Below are 13,504 nucleotides of genomic sequence, written 5' to 3' on the forward strand. Positions count from 1 at the left end.
GCTGACAATTGTTACAGCCAACTGAAAATGCAATGTAAGGATGAAGTTCTTTTGAGCTGCCCTTGATGAAAGCACATATGCAAGTGACACAGCCCAACTCTTAATTTTCATTCGGGGGTCAATAACGAATGCAAAGTATTTCAGGAACTGGCTTCCCTAGTATCTTTTCATGCCAGGACTACTGGTGCTGACATTGTTAATGCCTTTCAAAAAATCATTGATGATTTAAATTTGCCTTGGGATGCTCTGGTGGGGCCACTGATGGGGCGCCAGCATGGTTGGGGGAAAAATAGTTTTATTGGTTGCTTGAAAAGACACTTGTGCGAGAAGGCTGTCCATTTAAAAAATTATCACTGCATCATACACCAGGAGGCATTATGTGCAAACCATTTGAAATTCACAGAAGTGATGGACTTCGTTGTGAAAACTGTTAATTTTGTCCGTGGATGCTCTTTAAATAACAGATTGTTTCAGGCGTTTTTAGAAGAGGTAAAGGCGGATTATGGTGATGTCCTATATCACACTGATGTTCGATGGCTTAGTCATGGCAATGTGCTGAAGCGATTCTTAGCTTTACGGCACAAACTGAAAGCATTCCTTGATGAAAAGGGAATGGCCACTTCTGTCATGCAATATGTTGACTGGGTAGCTGACTTTGCTTTTCTGACTGACCTGACAGGCCATTTGAATGATTTAAATTTAAAGTTGCAAGGAAGCCAAAATTTAATACCGGGTCTTTTTAAGCAGTTTGTTCCTTTGAAATAAAGTTAAGTCTTCTGACAGCCCAACTGGAGAAAGGGATGCTGGTACACTACCCCGCATGTGCACAGGTTTTCCCCCATGACAAGTATGTAGGATGGTATCGGCATTTGAAGGTCCTGAAGGAACTGCAAAATGTTTTTGAGAATCGTTTCAAACAATTAAAATCAAACCAAGCCTCTTTTAAACTTTTTGCAGACCCTTTCTCTGCTGATGTTGACAGTGTGCAACCTGAACTGCAACCGGAAGTGATTGAACTTCAGTGCTGTAGTGTCCTCAAAAATAAGTACAAATATGTGCCTTTATTAGTCTTCTATTTTTGGTGGAGATAATAATACCTGATACCCTCTGGAAACTGCTCAGTTCCCCAATCTGTCACGGGAAGCATTAAAGATGGTATGTATGTTTGGCAGTACTTACATATCCTGAGAGTAGGAACAACCTCACTGGAGCCCGTTATCCAGAAACTAACAGCTGAGAAACGCTGCAATGTTTCCCACTGATCAAGTACGTCTGGTTCACTGTTTCATCCTGTATGATTTGCATATTTATTCTAGTGCCAATATGTCCTTTGCAAAGAAAGAAATAAGAAAAGTGGAATGGGAAATGTATAATACAAAATGTAAGTTTTAAATATAAATAAAGACGGTACACCTCCAAAAAGGTATTCTTTTTCCATCTGTCTAATGAACATTGGGGGTTGAAAAGGCCGCCCACCCCGCCCTGCCCCCTGTCCCGCCTACATTTACTTTTCAGCCCACTATAGGCAGCACGTAAGGTACATTCGGCCCTCGGCCAAAATCTGTTGTGTAGCCCTGCTCTATACCATAGCAGCTGTTGCTTTACATCTTGGTGATCATGTGATGAATAGATTGTATGTATTGTGATATAAGCTTGATGTGGTGGAGGGATACAAAGTGGGGAATGGTTGGAATGTGGAGTGACATCAATAATGTGAGTGTCTGGTGGGGGCAGCCTTCATGTAGGGTGAATTGTGTGCCTTTCTGGAGAGTTATCAACTTAGGTTCAGCTGGACTTCACAATTGTTTGGACCTGGCCAATGTTTCTTCACTTTTCCTCCAAAGCTTTTCTCACGTTACTATACCGAAGAGAAAGGAATCCCCTTCCAGGAAATGGGGGTAAAGCAGTCTTTGAGCATATTTACCACTCAGTAACGGGGCAATTCTTCTGCCCATCTTGGGCCTCTACAGCCCCCATCAAAAAGTTGAGGATCCCATTAGGTTTAAAAGAGGCCGACTGGTGCACACAAATTAAGAGAATGAAAAGTCTCTTCATAACCTTTGTGCATTTCTTCCTGCCTCTTGCTAGGTCTAAAATTGCATATCTGTTGATGAGTTAGTACATTGCATTTGAATATAAAATGAAGCATATATTTCATCAGTAAGACAAATATGTTCCAGTGAAGATAGTGATCAAAATGCATCATCTGCAGAGTGTATGTGTGAATACAGCATTGGTGGCTTAAAATGTAATACACACAGAAGCTACTTCTCAGACTTTCAGTTTGACTAACATATCCAGAACAACCCAACATTACCTTTCCCTCTTGCCGCCTGTGTGTAGGAGGTCCTGTAGCTCTGTGTAAAGAGTGTAATAGGAGTTCCAACTATAGCAGAGTTCAACCTGGGAAATAAATGTACATCATGTATCTTTCTTCATACATGCTGATAATCTCTATACAACTTTTGCATATGGAAACATTGTAAATGAGTGTAAGGCATTTAACAAGCTTCATCCAAGTACATTTTTTATTTCAATAATGAAATTAGTCACTTTATTTTGCGACAGTGTAATAAAACGAATGGGCTTTATTATAACAAAAAGTGTAAAATACACGCCACCACAAAACATCTTAGTGCACTTTAATGGTAGGGACCACTCCAAGCAATTGTTGTCATTTGAACTATGTAGTGCAAAAGGCATTTCCAACCTGGAAAAACAGGCTAACCCACTTTTTAGATTCACTCTGTAGTGCAAAGTATTGCACATGCCTCCCGCACTGCATGCTTATTTGAAATATATTCCTACGGAAACTGCCTACTTTTAGCAGGTCCATGTCATTAATGAATGCGTTTTGCCAGATGGAGCCTGGGTCAAGCAGAAGCAGTTTTTACATCCCATACCACCACTCCACCTTTCAAAACGTTCAAAGTCCCCCGGAGTACAAAAGGTTAAACTGTGTGTAAAACATTAATGTCTTTTTATAATACTTTTTGCACACTGGATGATTCGAAAAAGACCTTAGTCCAGATTACAGAAAACTTGTGCCAATGCAAGGGCAAAGTTGCACGATATTAGCAGTAGGGCATAGTTTGCCCTATTTTGAAAAACACTGGCACACACTAGAACATATTGCACTATGACAAGGGCAGTTTGGCATATTAAGAGCACCAGGACAAACATTGCCATAGTGCAAAAAAGATGCATTTCTACTGCATTTTTGCACCAAAGCAAAGTTTGCCCTAGTGCTAATACGGAATGGTATTAGCACCATGGCACACTTTGCCCTGATGCAAAAATGCATAAAAAATGTATCTTTTTTGCTTTCCAGAGGTTTTGGACTAGACCTCCCATCAACCCTAGCCTGAATAATGAATGGTACGTGGCCACGGGAGATGAAATCCAAAACATCTGGCGAGCTAAAGGTTGCATATGCTGGTAGCACCAATGGTCGAGCCATACATACATCTGAATGCTTTACTTGGAAGGGTAGCATGTTCAACATCCCTAGAGGCTAGTGTACAAGAGCAAGGATTGGGCAGCAGGAAGACATAACTGAGACGAGCGGTGAAATGGATATTGCTTTTAAATATTTACTAGGATAAGTGGAATCATGTCTATTTTCACACTCAATTGAGTGTCTTTTCCACCACACCTGTGTATGCCTGTCTATTTGGGATCTTTTCTGCTTTACTATTTGTTAATCATGTTGATGTTGATCACACTCAGCCTCTGAAACTCCTTCTCTTGGAAAAAGTTTCACATTTTCTTCTTACAATTGTGATTTTAATGTCATATTGATGTACGGCAAGTCATTAATATAACTAGTGTCATAATTTAATTTCAATTGTAAATGGTCATGCATCCGTAAACCCTGATTTTAAGTGTTCTTACGACTCAAAAACTCAGTATCTTAACTATATTTTGCTTCTATATATATATATTTATTTAAATGAGCATCTGTTCTATGATGCCTTGTTTTTCCTGTATGGAAGTCTGATCTGAACCTCACACAGTTGTCTTATTTTTTAAAATCTCGGATTGTTATTTTGTGTCATGTTAATCAATGCTATGGATATTTCTAGAAACAAATCAGAAAACAACTTGAAAATGATTGCGCTCTACATTTGGGAAGGTAACTCATGAAGTCTACTGCTGTGAGGCCAGAATGCTTTGTTGCCATGTGTCTACGTAATATACCTGTACGTTCATGTATAATTATGACAACCCAACTTTATTTTGAGGTAAGTCATGGGAACATCTTTACCAGGGGGCATACGTGTATTGACACGGGCAATGATATCACTGATGCCATGCCAGAACATTGTGATTTCAGATGCAATCTGCTTATTTCACTAGCAGTGTTCGTATTTGTGTAATCCAATCTATTCTAAACTGCTCACTTCTTAACACATTCCAAAACACATGTCAATATTTATTTTATCTCACAGGCACACTACGTTTCTCTTTCACTTGTTGCAATTTATGTGTGTTTTCTCATACTGGAATGCATCCTATTTCCCATAACAAACTCTTTTACTAATAGATAACCTTGAATATATTTGTCTGAACAGCAGTCAAAAACAACTCGACCAACTGACTGGCATCGTATTCTCATTATTTTCTCATCTGCCGTAGTTATTACTGAATAGGATTTCCGTTTTTCTATTGATGAAACCACTATATTCAAAGTGGTTGACCATAAAATATTAGCGCGTATGGAAAGCACGTACCTGTTGTCTTCGTTTTCAATGATGCGCTTGTTCCTCTCCAGTTCATGTTCCAGTGATTGCTGGTTTATGATGAGTTGACGGCAGTCATGTGTGTATTTATCCAAGGAACGTTCAGCTTCCTCTATTGCTTTTCGAAGCGTGTCAATGTGCTCATTGTACAGCTGGATCTCATCATCGTAGCTTTCCTGTGTGCTCTTAATCGCTTGCTCCAGCATGGTAGTCTGAGGAAAAGTTATAAAAGTATGGCTTAACCATCTATCGACATATCCCTTGAAGAAGTCTGTCCATACTAATAAAGAGTGCTGTACGTTTTTGTTTGACATTGTTTTTAGCTTAACATAGTATGGAATGATCAATATCAGGAGTGTTCACATGGGGAACATAGCTTACTGGGGCAAAGGGCTAAATTCATGTACATCGTTACATCCAATTACAACCTCTTCAGAAACCTCAGCACCTTTCTTTCCCATTCAACTTGGAAACTAAGTTCAGAAGGGCCAGCTATGGATGAAGAAATATCAAGACCCAAGTCACCTCTCTCCGGAAAGGTCTGGAGCCTGAACTGAAAGGCAGGAGATCCACCTCTCCTCTACAAGACGCAAAAGGCTGGACTTCACACAGGTCACAGATTAGAGCTCTTCCCACACTCTCTCTCACAGATTGGATTTCGACACCTGACTGTCAGAACGTAAACCAAGGGGACTCCAAATCTGGTGTGCAATTCACTCAAGATTTTCAGTCGATCCACACAAAGTACATGTTAATACTGTAAATCCAAATTGGATTAGTTTACATAGTGCATGATTATCCAAAAAAAAGAAACGTTCTCTAGCTGGGCTTCTCCTGGAACAAACCTGGTGACCACAGCTGTGAACACTAAGGGCCTGATTCATAGAGCATTATTCGATGGAATTGCACCATTATAAAAGGCTTCTGTGAATCAGGCTCTATATCTTGTAAGTTAGCAAGGGAACAACTATCAGCCTTGAACCAAGGAGACTTCAGCACTGACTTCCCCTAGCCCTGGGTAATCACAGGGTGGTATCCAACATGAGGCTGTCATCAGTACACTTCGAAGCATACTTACGGTAATGTGCAGGCTTTTACCACTGCACCTTACATAAATAGGACAGAGAATAGCATTTATTAGGCAACAAAGACAATAGAGACTCACCTTAATTGCACACAGCATAATACCAACAAGCCAAAAGTGCAGACGTACTACACAACATAACAAGATTTAGACCTAATCTGCCCCTCAGTCGACAAAAAAAGCATAACATCATGTAAAATATAATATACTCTAACCAAATGCATATGAATGCTTTTTCTCTTGTTGTAAACATCTTGTATGGGAAAATGGATGCTGCCGAGAATGTAGAAGACTGACCCCTTCAAGCTTAAAGAAATGAACCCCCCACTTTTGAGCACATACCTTAGGAAGGTCCAACCTGTTATCTGATGAGGACCAAAGTGTTTGAACCAGACATAAGGTCATGCTGGGTACATGCGAACTAATTGCCATGTGGTTCTTAGAAAAAAGGGAGGGACAGGCCGTTGACATTAATCTGCTGTATTATGGAAAATGTGCCCATCTTTTCCTGGTGTTTCATGAAATGCTCACATCTTTCTACCCTCCTCATGAGTCAGATGCTGTACACAGAGCTATCTGCAGTAAATTTACATTTATTCTTGGAGAAGCATAATTATAATAATAATAAATATAATTTATAATTCTTCTTTTATAACGCACGCTTAATACCGGAGACCAGTTTCTAAGTGCACGTTCCTAAACCATGTTTATATTCTTTCAATAACAGAACCTCCAGTGGGCAAAGCAAGGATCAGAGCAGCACAAGGGCTGAGAAGAGGGAACATATGAGCTATGAGGTCAATATTATAATGGCCACTCTTTGCAACTTTACAGATTTCTTCTACAAAAGAAAGAATAGCATTAAAAAGGACATTCAGGTTGCAGACAACTCCCAATGTCACAGAGTAGAGCCCAACAATTTTAAGCCAGACACAGGGGTTGACACCTAGTGCTGCCATTCGGAAAGTCAGGAGACGCTCCTCTTCCCTTCACTGAGGCAATACCGGATGAACGACACCCAAATCTGCAGCAAGGGTTCCTCTATCCCTGTCCCATTTCCCGTGCTCAGAGCAAGGTGTTATTAACAACTATGAGCCTTTGACATACATTTACAACCATGTGACAAACCCTTTCATCAGCACTGACAAGTGGTATGGGTAGGCATCGAAGAGCAAGAGGGGGAGTGCAGGGCCATGTGTTACACTCTAGGTGTCATCCAATTCCCATAACCAATGCTCTCCAGTCTCAACCACTGTACCCTCTGGCACAGGCCGAGGCATCAAGCATGCAACTCAAAGTCAGGCTTTAACCTGCATGGGGTTTATTCTGGTATCAGGTAATATTATCGCCACCAATAATATCCCCATATATATGGTCGTGGGGTAAGGCCATAGGCGATGTTATTGCTGGGGATAATGTATGGGCTAAATGGGACCGGGAGGAGCAGCGGTACCCCGCTCTCTTTTTAAAAATATGGGGGTTGCGGGGGTGTCCCCCGCAGTTTACATAGCTTAATATCGCCACAAAAATATGGCAATATTTTTGTATGGCGATATTTTTGCGGGAATATTAACACATGGAACCGTTTTTCTTACAACAGAACTAATGGATAAGGTCTGACTGTGATATGTCTGTGAGAATGTAACAGAACAAAGAAAAGAAGTGTTCCCTTTGGAACTGCCATCCTCAGTCCTTCCCTCTGTTCCTAAGTTGTCCCCCTCCTCTTGTTCTTTGTTTTAACTATCCTGCACTTCTTTCAGGATTTTCCTTGCCTGGTTCTCGCGTAGATACATTGTGCACCACCATTGCTGGGCTTTGCATCATCAGAATGTGTGTTAGAGCTGGATGGGCACCAACTGGCTTTGCCTTCAACACTTTAAGATCCTTTGCGGGATAACATTGGGTGTTCGCTATTTGGATTAACTAGATGTAGGGGTGACAAGATTCCTCTTGGCTTACCTTTCTCCCCTCAAGCTCGGGAACCTCCCTATGCCGGCCCTCTTTCCTCATTTCCCCTTCTTTCTTGTGACACCACCATTTCTCCTCCAGTTTGGTTATCTCTCTCCTCTCGACCTCCATCTGTATTTCTTGCCTACTTGCTTTCTCAATGATTCACCATGGCCTTTCCCAGCCCCTCCTGATGTTTCCCCCACTTCATCTTTCTTCTCCTGCTCACATCCTCTGTATTTCTTTCTTCCTCCTCTTTAGTATTATTGGTATAACTATATCTCCAACTCTGCTCCACCTCTTGCTACTATTCACTTCTCCTCTCCACTCCCCTGCACTGTTATCATCTTCTCTGCTCCTTCTCTCTCCAGTATTCGCTTTACCACTTCTTCTTCTCTCTTCTGCTCCTCTGTCACCACTATGTTTCTCCTCTCTCTTTCTCGTGTTCCTCCTCCTCTCTCTCGTGTTCCCTATATCACCTCTTCATATATCACGCGCTTCGAGCAAGTCGCTTCTCAAGTCGCTGTTACGCTGTGACCGCTCTGCTCAAGACCATTTGGATTATCTTTGGACGTGTAAAAGGCGTGTGGATCAATTGGACGGCACCGCCCGCCCCTTTTTCCCAGAAGCCCTATAAAAGTGTCGAGCGCGCGCTTCTGCGTGTGCGCTTCGAGCAAGTCGCCACTCAAGTCGCTGTTACGCTGTGACCGCTCTGCTCAAGACCATCTGGATTATCTTTGGACATGTAAAAGGCATGTGGATCTATTGGACGGTACAAAGACTCATTGAACATCTTGACTTTACCTAAGTCATACCCAAGAGGACTAAATACTAAATATTTACCTATTCTTACTGTCTTTTAGGCACCGCCCGCCCCTTTTTCCCAGAAGCCCTATAAAAGTGTCGAGCGCGCGCTTCTGCGTGTGCGCTTCGAGCAAGTCGCCACTCAAGTCGCTGTTACGCTGTGACCGCTCTGCTCAAGACCATCTGGATTATCTTTGGACATGTAAAAGGCGTGTGGATCAATTGGACGGTACAAAGACTCATTGAACATCTTGACTTTACCTAAGTCATACCCAAGAGGACTAAATACTAAATATTTACCTATTCTTACTGTCTTTTAGGCACAGCCTGCCCCTTTTTCCCAGAAGCCCTATAAAACTGTCGAGCGCGCGCTTCTGCGCGCACGCTTCGAGCAAGTCGCTTCTCAAGTCGAAGTTACGCTGTTAAGCTGAGAAGCTGAGCAGCGTGGCACGTCGGCTTAGAGTTGAGTTTATTCTTAGCTGGTACTGAGTATTTTGGTTTTCCCCGTTTTCTTTTTCCCTTCTTGTAATATTCTGCTAATTTCATATTGAACGCTATGTCTGCCAAAGGGCTGATTTATACTTTAAAGTCAGACATGCCGCTTGGGCGTAAATGTTCAAGCACATCTCTTCAACTTAAACCTTCACCTATGCGAACCCAAATCAGCAATCAATCGCCGAACATTGCCGGAAAAAAGTCTGCGACTACGGACATTTGTGAGTTTTATCCTGTATGTGCTGCTACTGATTCTCCTTTAAATGGAACTTCTACTGTAGAAATTCCAACAAATGCAATAATAAGTACAAATTCTTCTGTGATAAATGTCTCTGTATCTACGATTCCATTGAATGTACCAGAACACGCCCTACCTGTATTGACCCCTGAGATAACTATCACTGACACACAAATGTTGGTTGTACCCGTAGACGGAAATATTATGCCCACAACGGTGGACCTTACAACTCAAGAGGATGCATGGAATCCCCAAAAAAGTCCCTGTTTGCCCCCAAATGAGATAGACCAAAATGGGGAAAACAAATCTGGGGCTGAAAACAACAGTTCTGTGATAAGTGTATATATAAGCAATCCCCAACTTAATGAATCATTTGCTCCACCTAATACTAAGTTACCTCCATTACCATCATCCTTTTCTAAGGAGGATGAAATAACCTTATATCAGTCACGCAGCCTATTCAATCACTCGAATGATTCTATTTCTGGGAGTCCAATTTCATATGTACATCCGACGCCAAGGAAAAGGCAGACAGGTAGTAATAATACTCTATCTCCTGTCAAAAAACCTGAAACAGTAGGAAATCAAAACCAGCTAATTGAAATAACATTACATGCAATGAACAATACTATTAACTCCCTAGTTAAGTTTTTTGAATCATTAGAGACAAAGGTTACACATCAATCTAAGAAAATTGACAAAATTGCTAAATGGATGGGTGAATGGGACAAAAGAATGAAAGGGAAACAGATTGTGGATGTTACGAACGAAAATCTCTCCTTACCAAATGATGAGATCTTTGAGAGACACGAAATTCAAATTATAAACACAACTCAAAAACCAACAAAACCTCTTTTATTCCCTAACGATTGCCCTCTGCCAACTTTTGATAAAATCATAAAGGAGATTGGTGATAAAGAAATAAAGATTCAGGAGGAGGGTAAATTGCCAAATCTAAATACTGTTTTACCACCACCACCTGCTCTGAAGTCAGGCGTAATTTACAACCTGTTTGACAATTTTGCAAAGAAAAATGATAAAGATGAGAATAATCTTATCATTGGTACAAATACTTTAAAAAAAACAAAAATCAAAAAACTCAACATGGTTTTGGCTCTTTAAATGTCAAGCAGTTTGTTCAATGTCTGACTTCGGTAAAAAGCGCTAAATCTATTGTAAGGAGGACTTTACAAAACAAGTGTAAAACTTTGAAGCAAAAAAGCTGTCCTGTACCTGCATACGAGCCTTTAAATGACCTAGTTGCAATGATTGCAACCCCTGTCTTGGAAATTACTGAACAGACAAATATACTGACACAGACAGCAGACACACCAAAATCAAATGTAACGGTTGGGAAATGTACCTCTGATGCTGATATGAATGCCCCTCTCTCTAACACAAAGAATGATACTGTGTGCCAACCCGTACAATTGACAACTAAAACAACGGAAGGACCAAATAATTTACCATTATGTCAATTGGGAAATGAAAACAACCTAGAAATATGTAAAAACAGGTCTAGCTTTTCGAATGAAATTCTGATAGATATCCAGGCTGAAATACGCAGAACGCTAGATGAATATAAACAATTCAAAGAAGCGAATTCTGTTGTAAGTCAGCGTGACGTGGTTGTGGTTACCAAACAGATCGTGCTTCCCAAAACATTGCCTTTAAATACCTTAGAAGATACTAAAAACAAAGAAGAAATATCTTAGGCACGAGACGTAACATCGCAGGACTCAGCGGTAATAAATCTACCTCAGCAAGCAGCTATTACAGATGAGAGAAATTACAGAGAGAAAGAAAATCCTAGTGTGAATATTAGATCAGAAATATACCAGGCGATGGATGATTATTTTAAGTTTAATAAAAGAAAAATGGAAGATACCTTATCTAATAACATTGAAACTAGGTATGATAGAAGCCCTTTACGAACAAGAGGAATTGTAGACAAAAAATCTCAGGAGTACACCTCTGAATGCAAAAAGTCAGGAAACCCAAATGAAGTGATCGCTCCCAACAGTATGTCTAGGCATATGCTCGATCAAAATGATAACCACCGCTTCATATTAAAATGCCGGGATGCACCTTTCGGCACATATGATTTGTGTCGAGCGAGTGTGCTGGCCATTTTTGAGGACATTCCGGCCTTGAGTGATATCACATCTAACGATATTGCCCAGGTTGAATTTATAAGTGATGTATCTTTGTCTATTTTAAGGCTGTGGTTAAGTTCAAATGTGGTACGGAATGTACTGTGGCAAGCTTGTATGGATTTGTTTGCAAATGGTTTTATTTTGGCAATTGATCCTATTGACAACTGTAAAAATAAAACACATGATACTCAAAACACTCCATTTACAAGATCACGAGAACTGAAATTGTATAATGCAAATAATAAATGTTCCCAAAATGAAGCTACAGACCGATTCCCTCAAGCAAGTTACCCCACATCAAACATCAGCGATTACCACTCATAACTAAGCTTAAGAAAAAATGATGTGGACTTGGTAATTGTAAGTTGGAACACTTGTGGTCATTCCCACCTGTTAGAAGATAATACGCACTTAATGGCATACAATATAATAGCACTGCAAGAAACATGGTTCACGTCTGTTCCAGTTTGGAACGGGTATGAAATGATCTTAGCATCTGCTACGAAGGGTACCAAAGGAAGACCTATCTCTGGCCTAATGGTTGCAGTCCAATTAGAAGCAGGGCTTAGAATTTTTCCATGGGCACAACCTAACCCCTTCTTACAACTAGTGAAAATAACTATACAAGGCCATATAATTGCGCTTCTAAACATATACCGAAATCCCATGGGTTTGTCCGATAAGAGCTTCTACCATCAAATTAGCTGTGGAAATCACAAACATTATCATTATAGGTGATTTGAACCTCCACTGTATAACATCTTCAGCAGACAAAAAAAATAACTCATGTAAAAAATGGGAAGAGATAATGCAGAGTCGTGACCTCTTAATGTTAAATGGTTCAATAAAAAATGATATTCCGGCTCAGAGTACATGGAAACGAGGTCTAAACTAATCTATTATCGATTATATCTACGTTGACCCAGTAACTTTCAACTTAGTCTCCCAATTTGAAGTAATCCACTCCAAGTATAGCGATCATGAAATACTTAGAGCATGCTGCCAATTGAACAAAAACATTGGCAGACCACATACTATGCGCTATAATGGCGAACTCTCTATTAATAACAGTAAAATCAGATTCCGTTGGAATACCAAAAAATTAGAGAGCTTCCATAAAGATCTTGTGGAAATAAAAAGGAACTCCAACTGGGAAGACAAAACATATATTACAACTATGCACTACTACAAGACAAACACTAATGTTATAACAGAAAAAAATATGAATTCACGAGACCGTCATGACAAACAAATTCAGCAACGTAAAACACAACTATGCAAAGATAAAAGAATTGCCTTACAATTACCGAGTCCTCAAAAACACGAAAGTCTCAGATTCTTGAAGAACAAATACAGAAATTGGTTAAAAGGCCATAAAATCTGGCTTTACCAACAAAATGGAGAAACAATGTTAAACACAATCAGATCTAAAAACTCTTTTCAAACCTGGGCTCTTTTGAATATAGCGAATAAAATTACACAATATCCAATTCAAATAAATGGAGTTCTTGAAGCAGATTGGACAAGGTACTTTACAACCCTCTATGCGAATACCCTATTGGAAGAATATGATGTTCAAAAACTAAGTCTGGACATAAATCAACTGCAAGTTTTAGAGGAAGACATTCTATACTTCATTAATCGATCAAATAATTCAAGAGCTCCTGGCCCAGATGGGCTGAGCAACTTTACTCTTAAACAACATCCTTTACTTTGGTCAAAAATTCTGTACAATATATTTTCGCAGGTTCTTGCCACTAACACTATTCCATCATCATGGCTCAGATCTGTAATTATACCAATATTTAAAAAGGGCAATAGGTCTAATACAGCAAATTACAGACCGATCGCCCTTTTAGATGTTACAGGGAACATTTTTGCACGTTTTTGCAAGAGATAATTGTCCAGCATACATTATTGCCCTTATTTATTCCTTGCACAATAAAACAACTCTTTGTGTAAGGCTGAATTTAGAAGGGCTTCTGTCAAATGAGATAAGTACCCATAGAGGATTACGGCAAGGGTGTACTCTAGCTGC

At 40.1% G+C, this 13,504-nt stretch overlaps 1 protein-coding gene across 1 annotated transcript in view; it reads right to left on the minus strand.

Annotated features, from left to right (window-relative positions):
* The window catches only part of BFSP1 (beaded filament structural protein 1), a 523,750-nt gene that overhangs the window by 172,442 nt on the left and 337,804 nt on the right, over positions 1 to 13,504 (minus strand). The window contains 2 exon segments of the mRNA XM_069607288.1: positions 2,318 to 2,403; positions 4,734 to 4,954. Of these exon segments, the coding sequence (XP_069463389.1) occupies positions 2,318 to 2,403; positions 4,734 to 4,954 (307 nt within the window).

The sequence above is a fragment of the Ambystoma mexicanum genome, chromosome 4q (genome assembly GCF_040938575.1).
Source record: "Ambystoma mexicanum isolate Mex_15411 chromosome 4q, UKY_AmexF1_1, whole genome shotgun sequence".
Lineage (NCBI taxonomy): Eukaryota > Metazoa > Chordata > Amphibia > Caudata > Ambystomatidae > Ambystoma > Ambystoma mexicanum.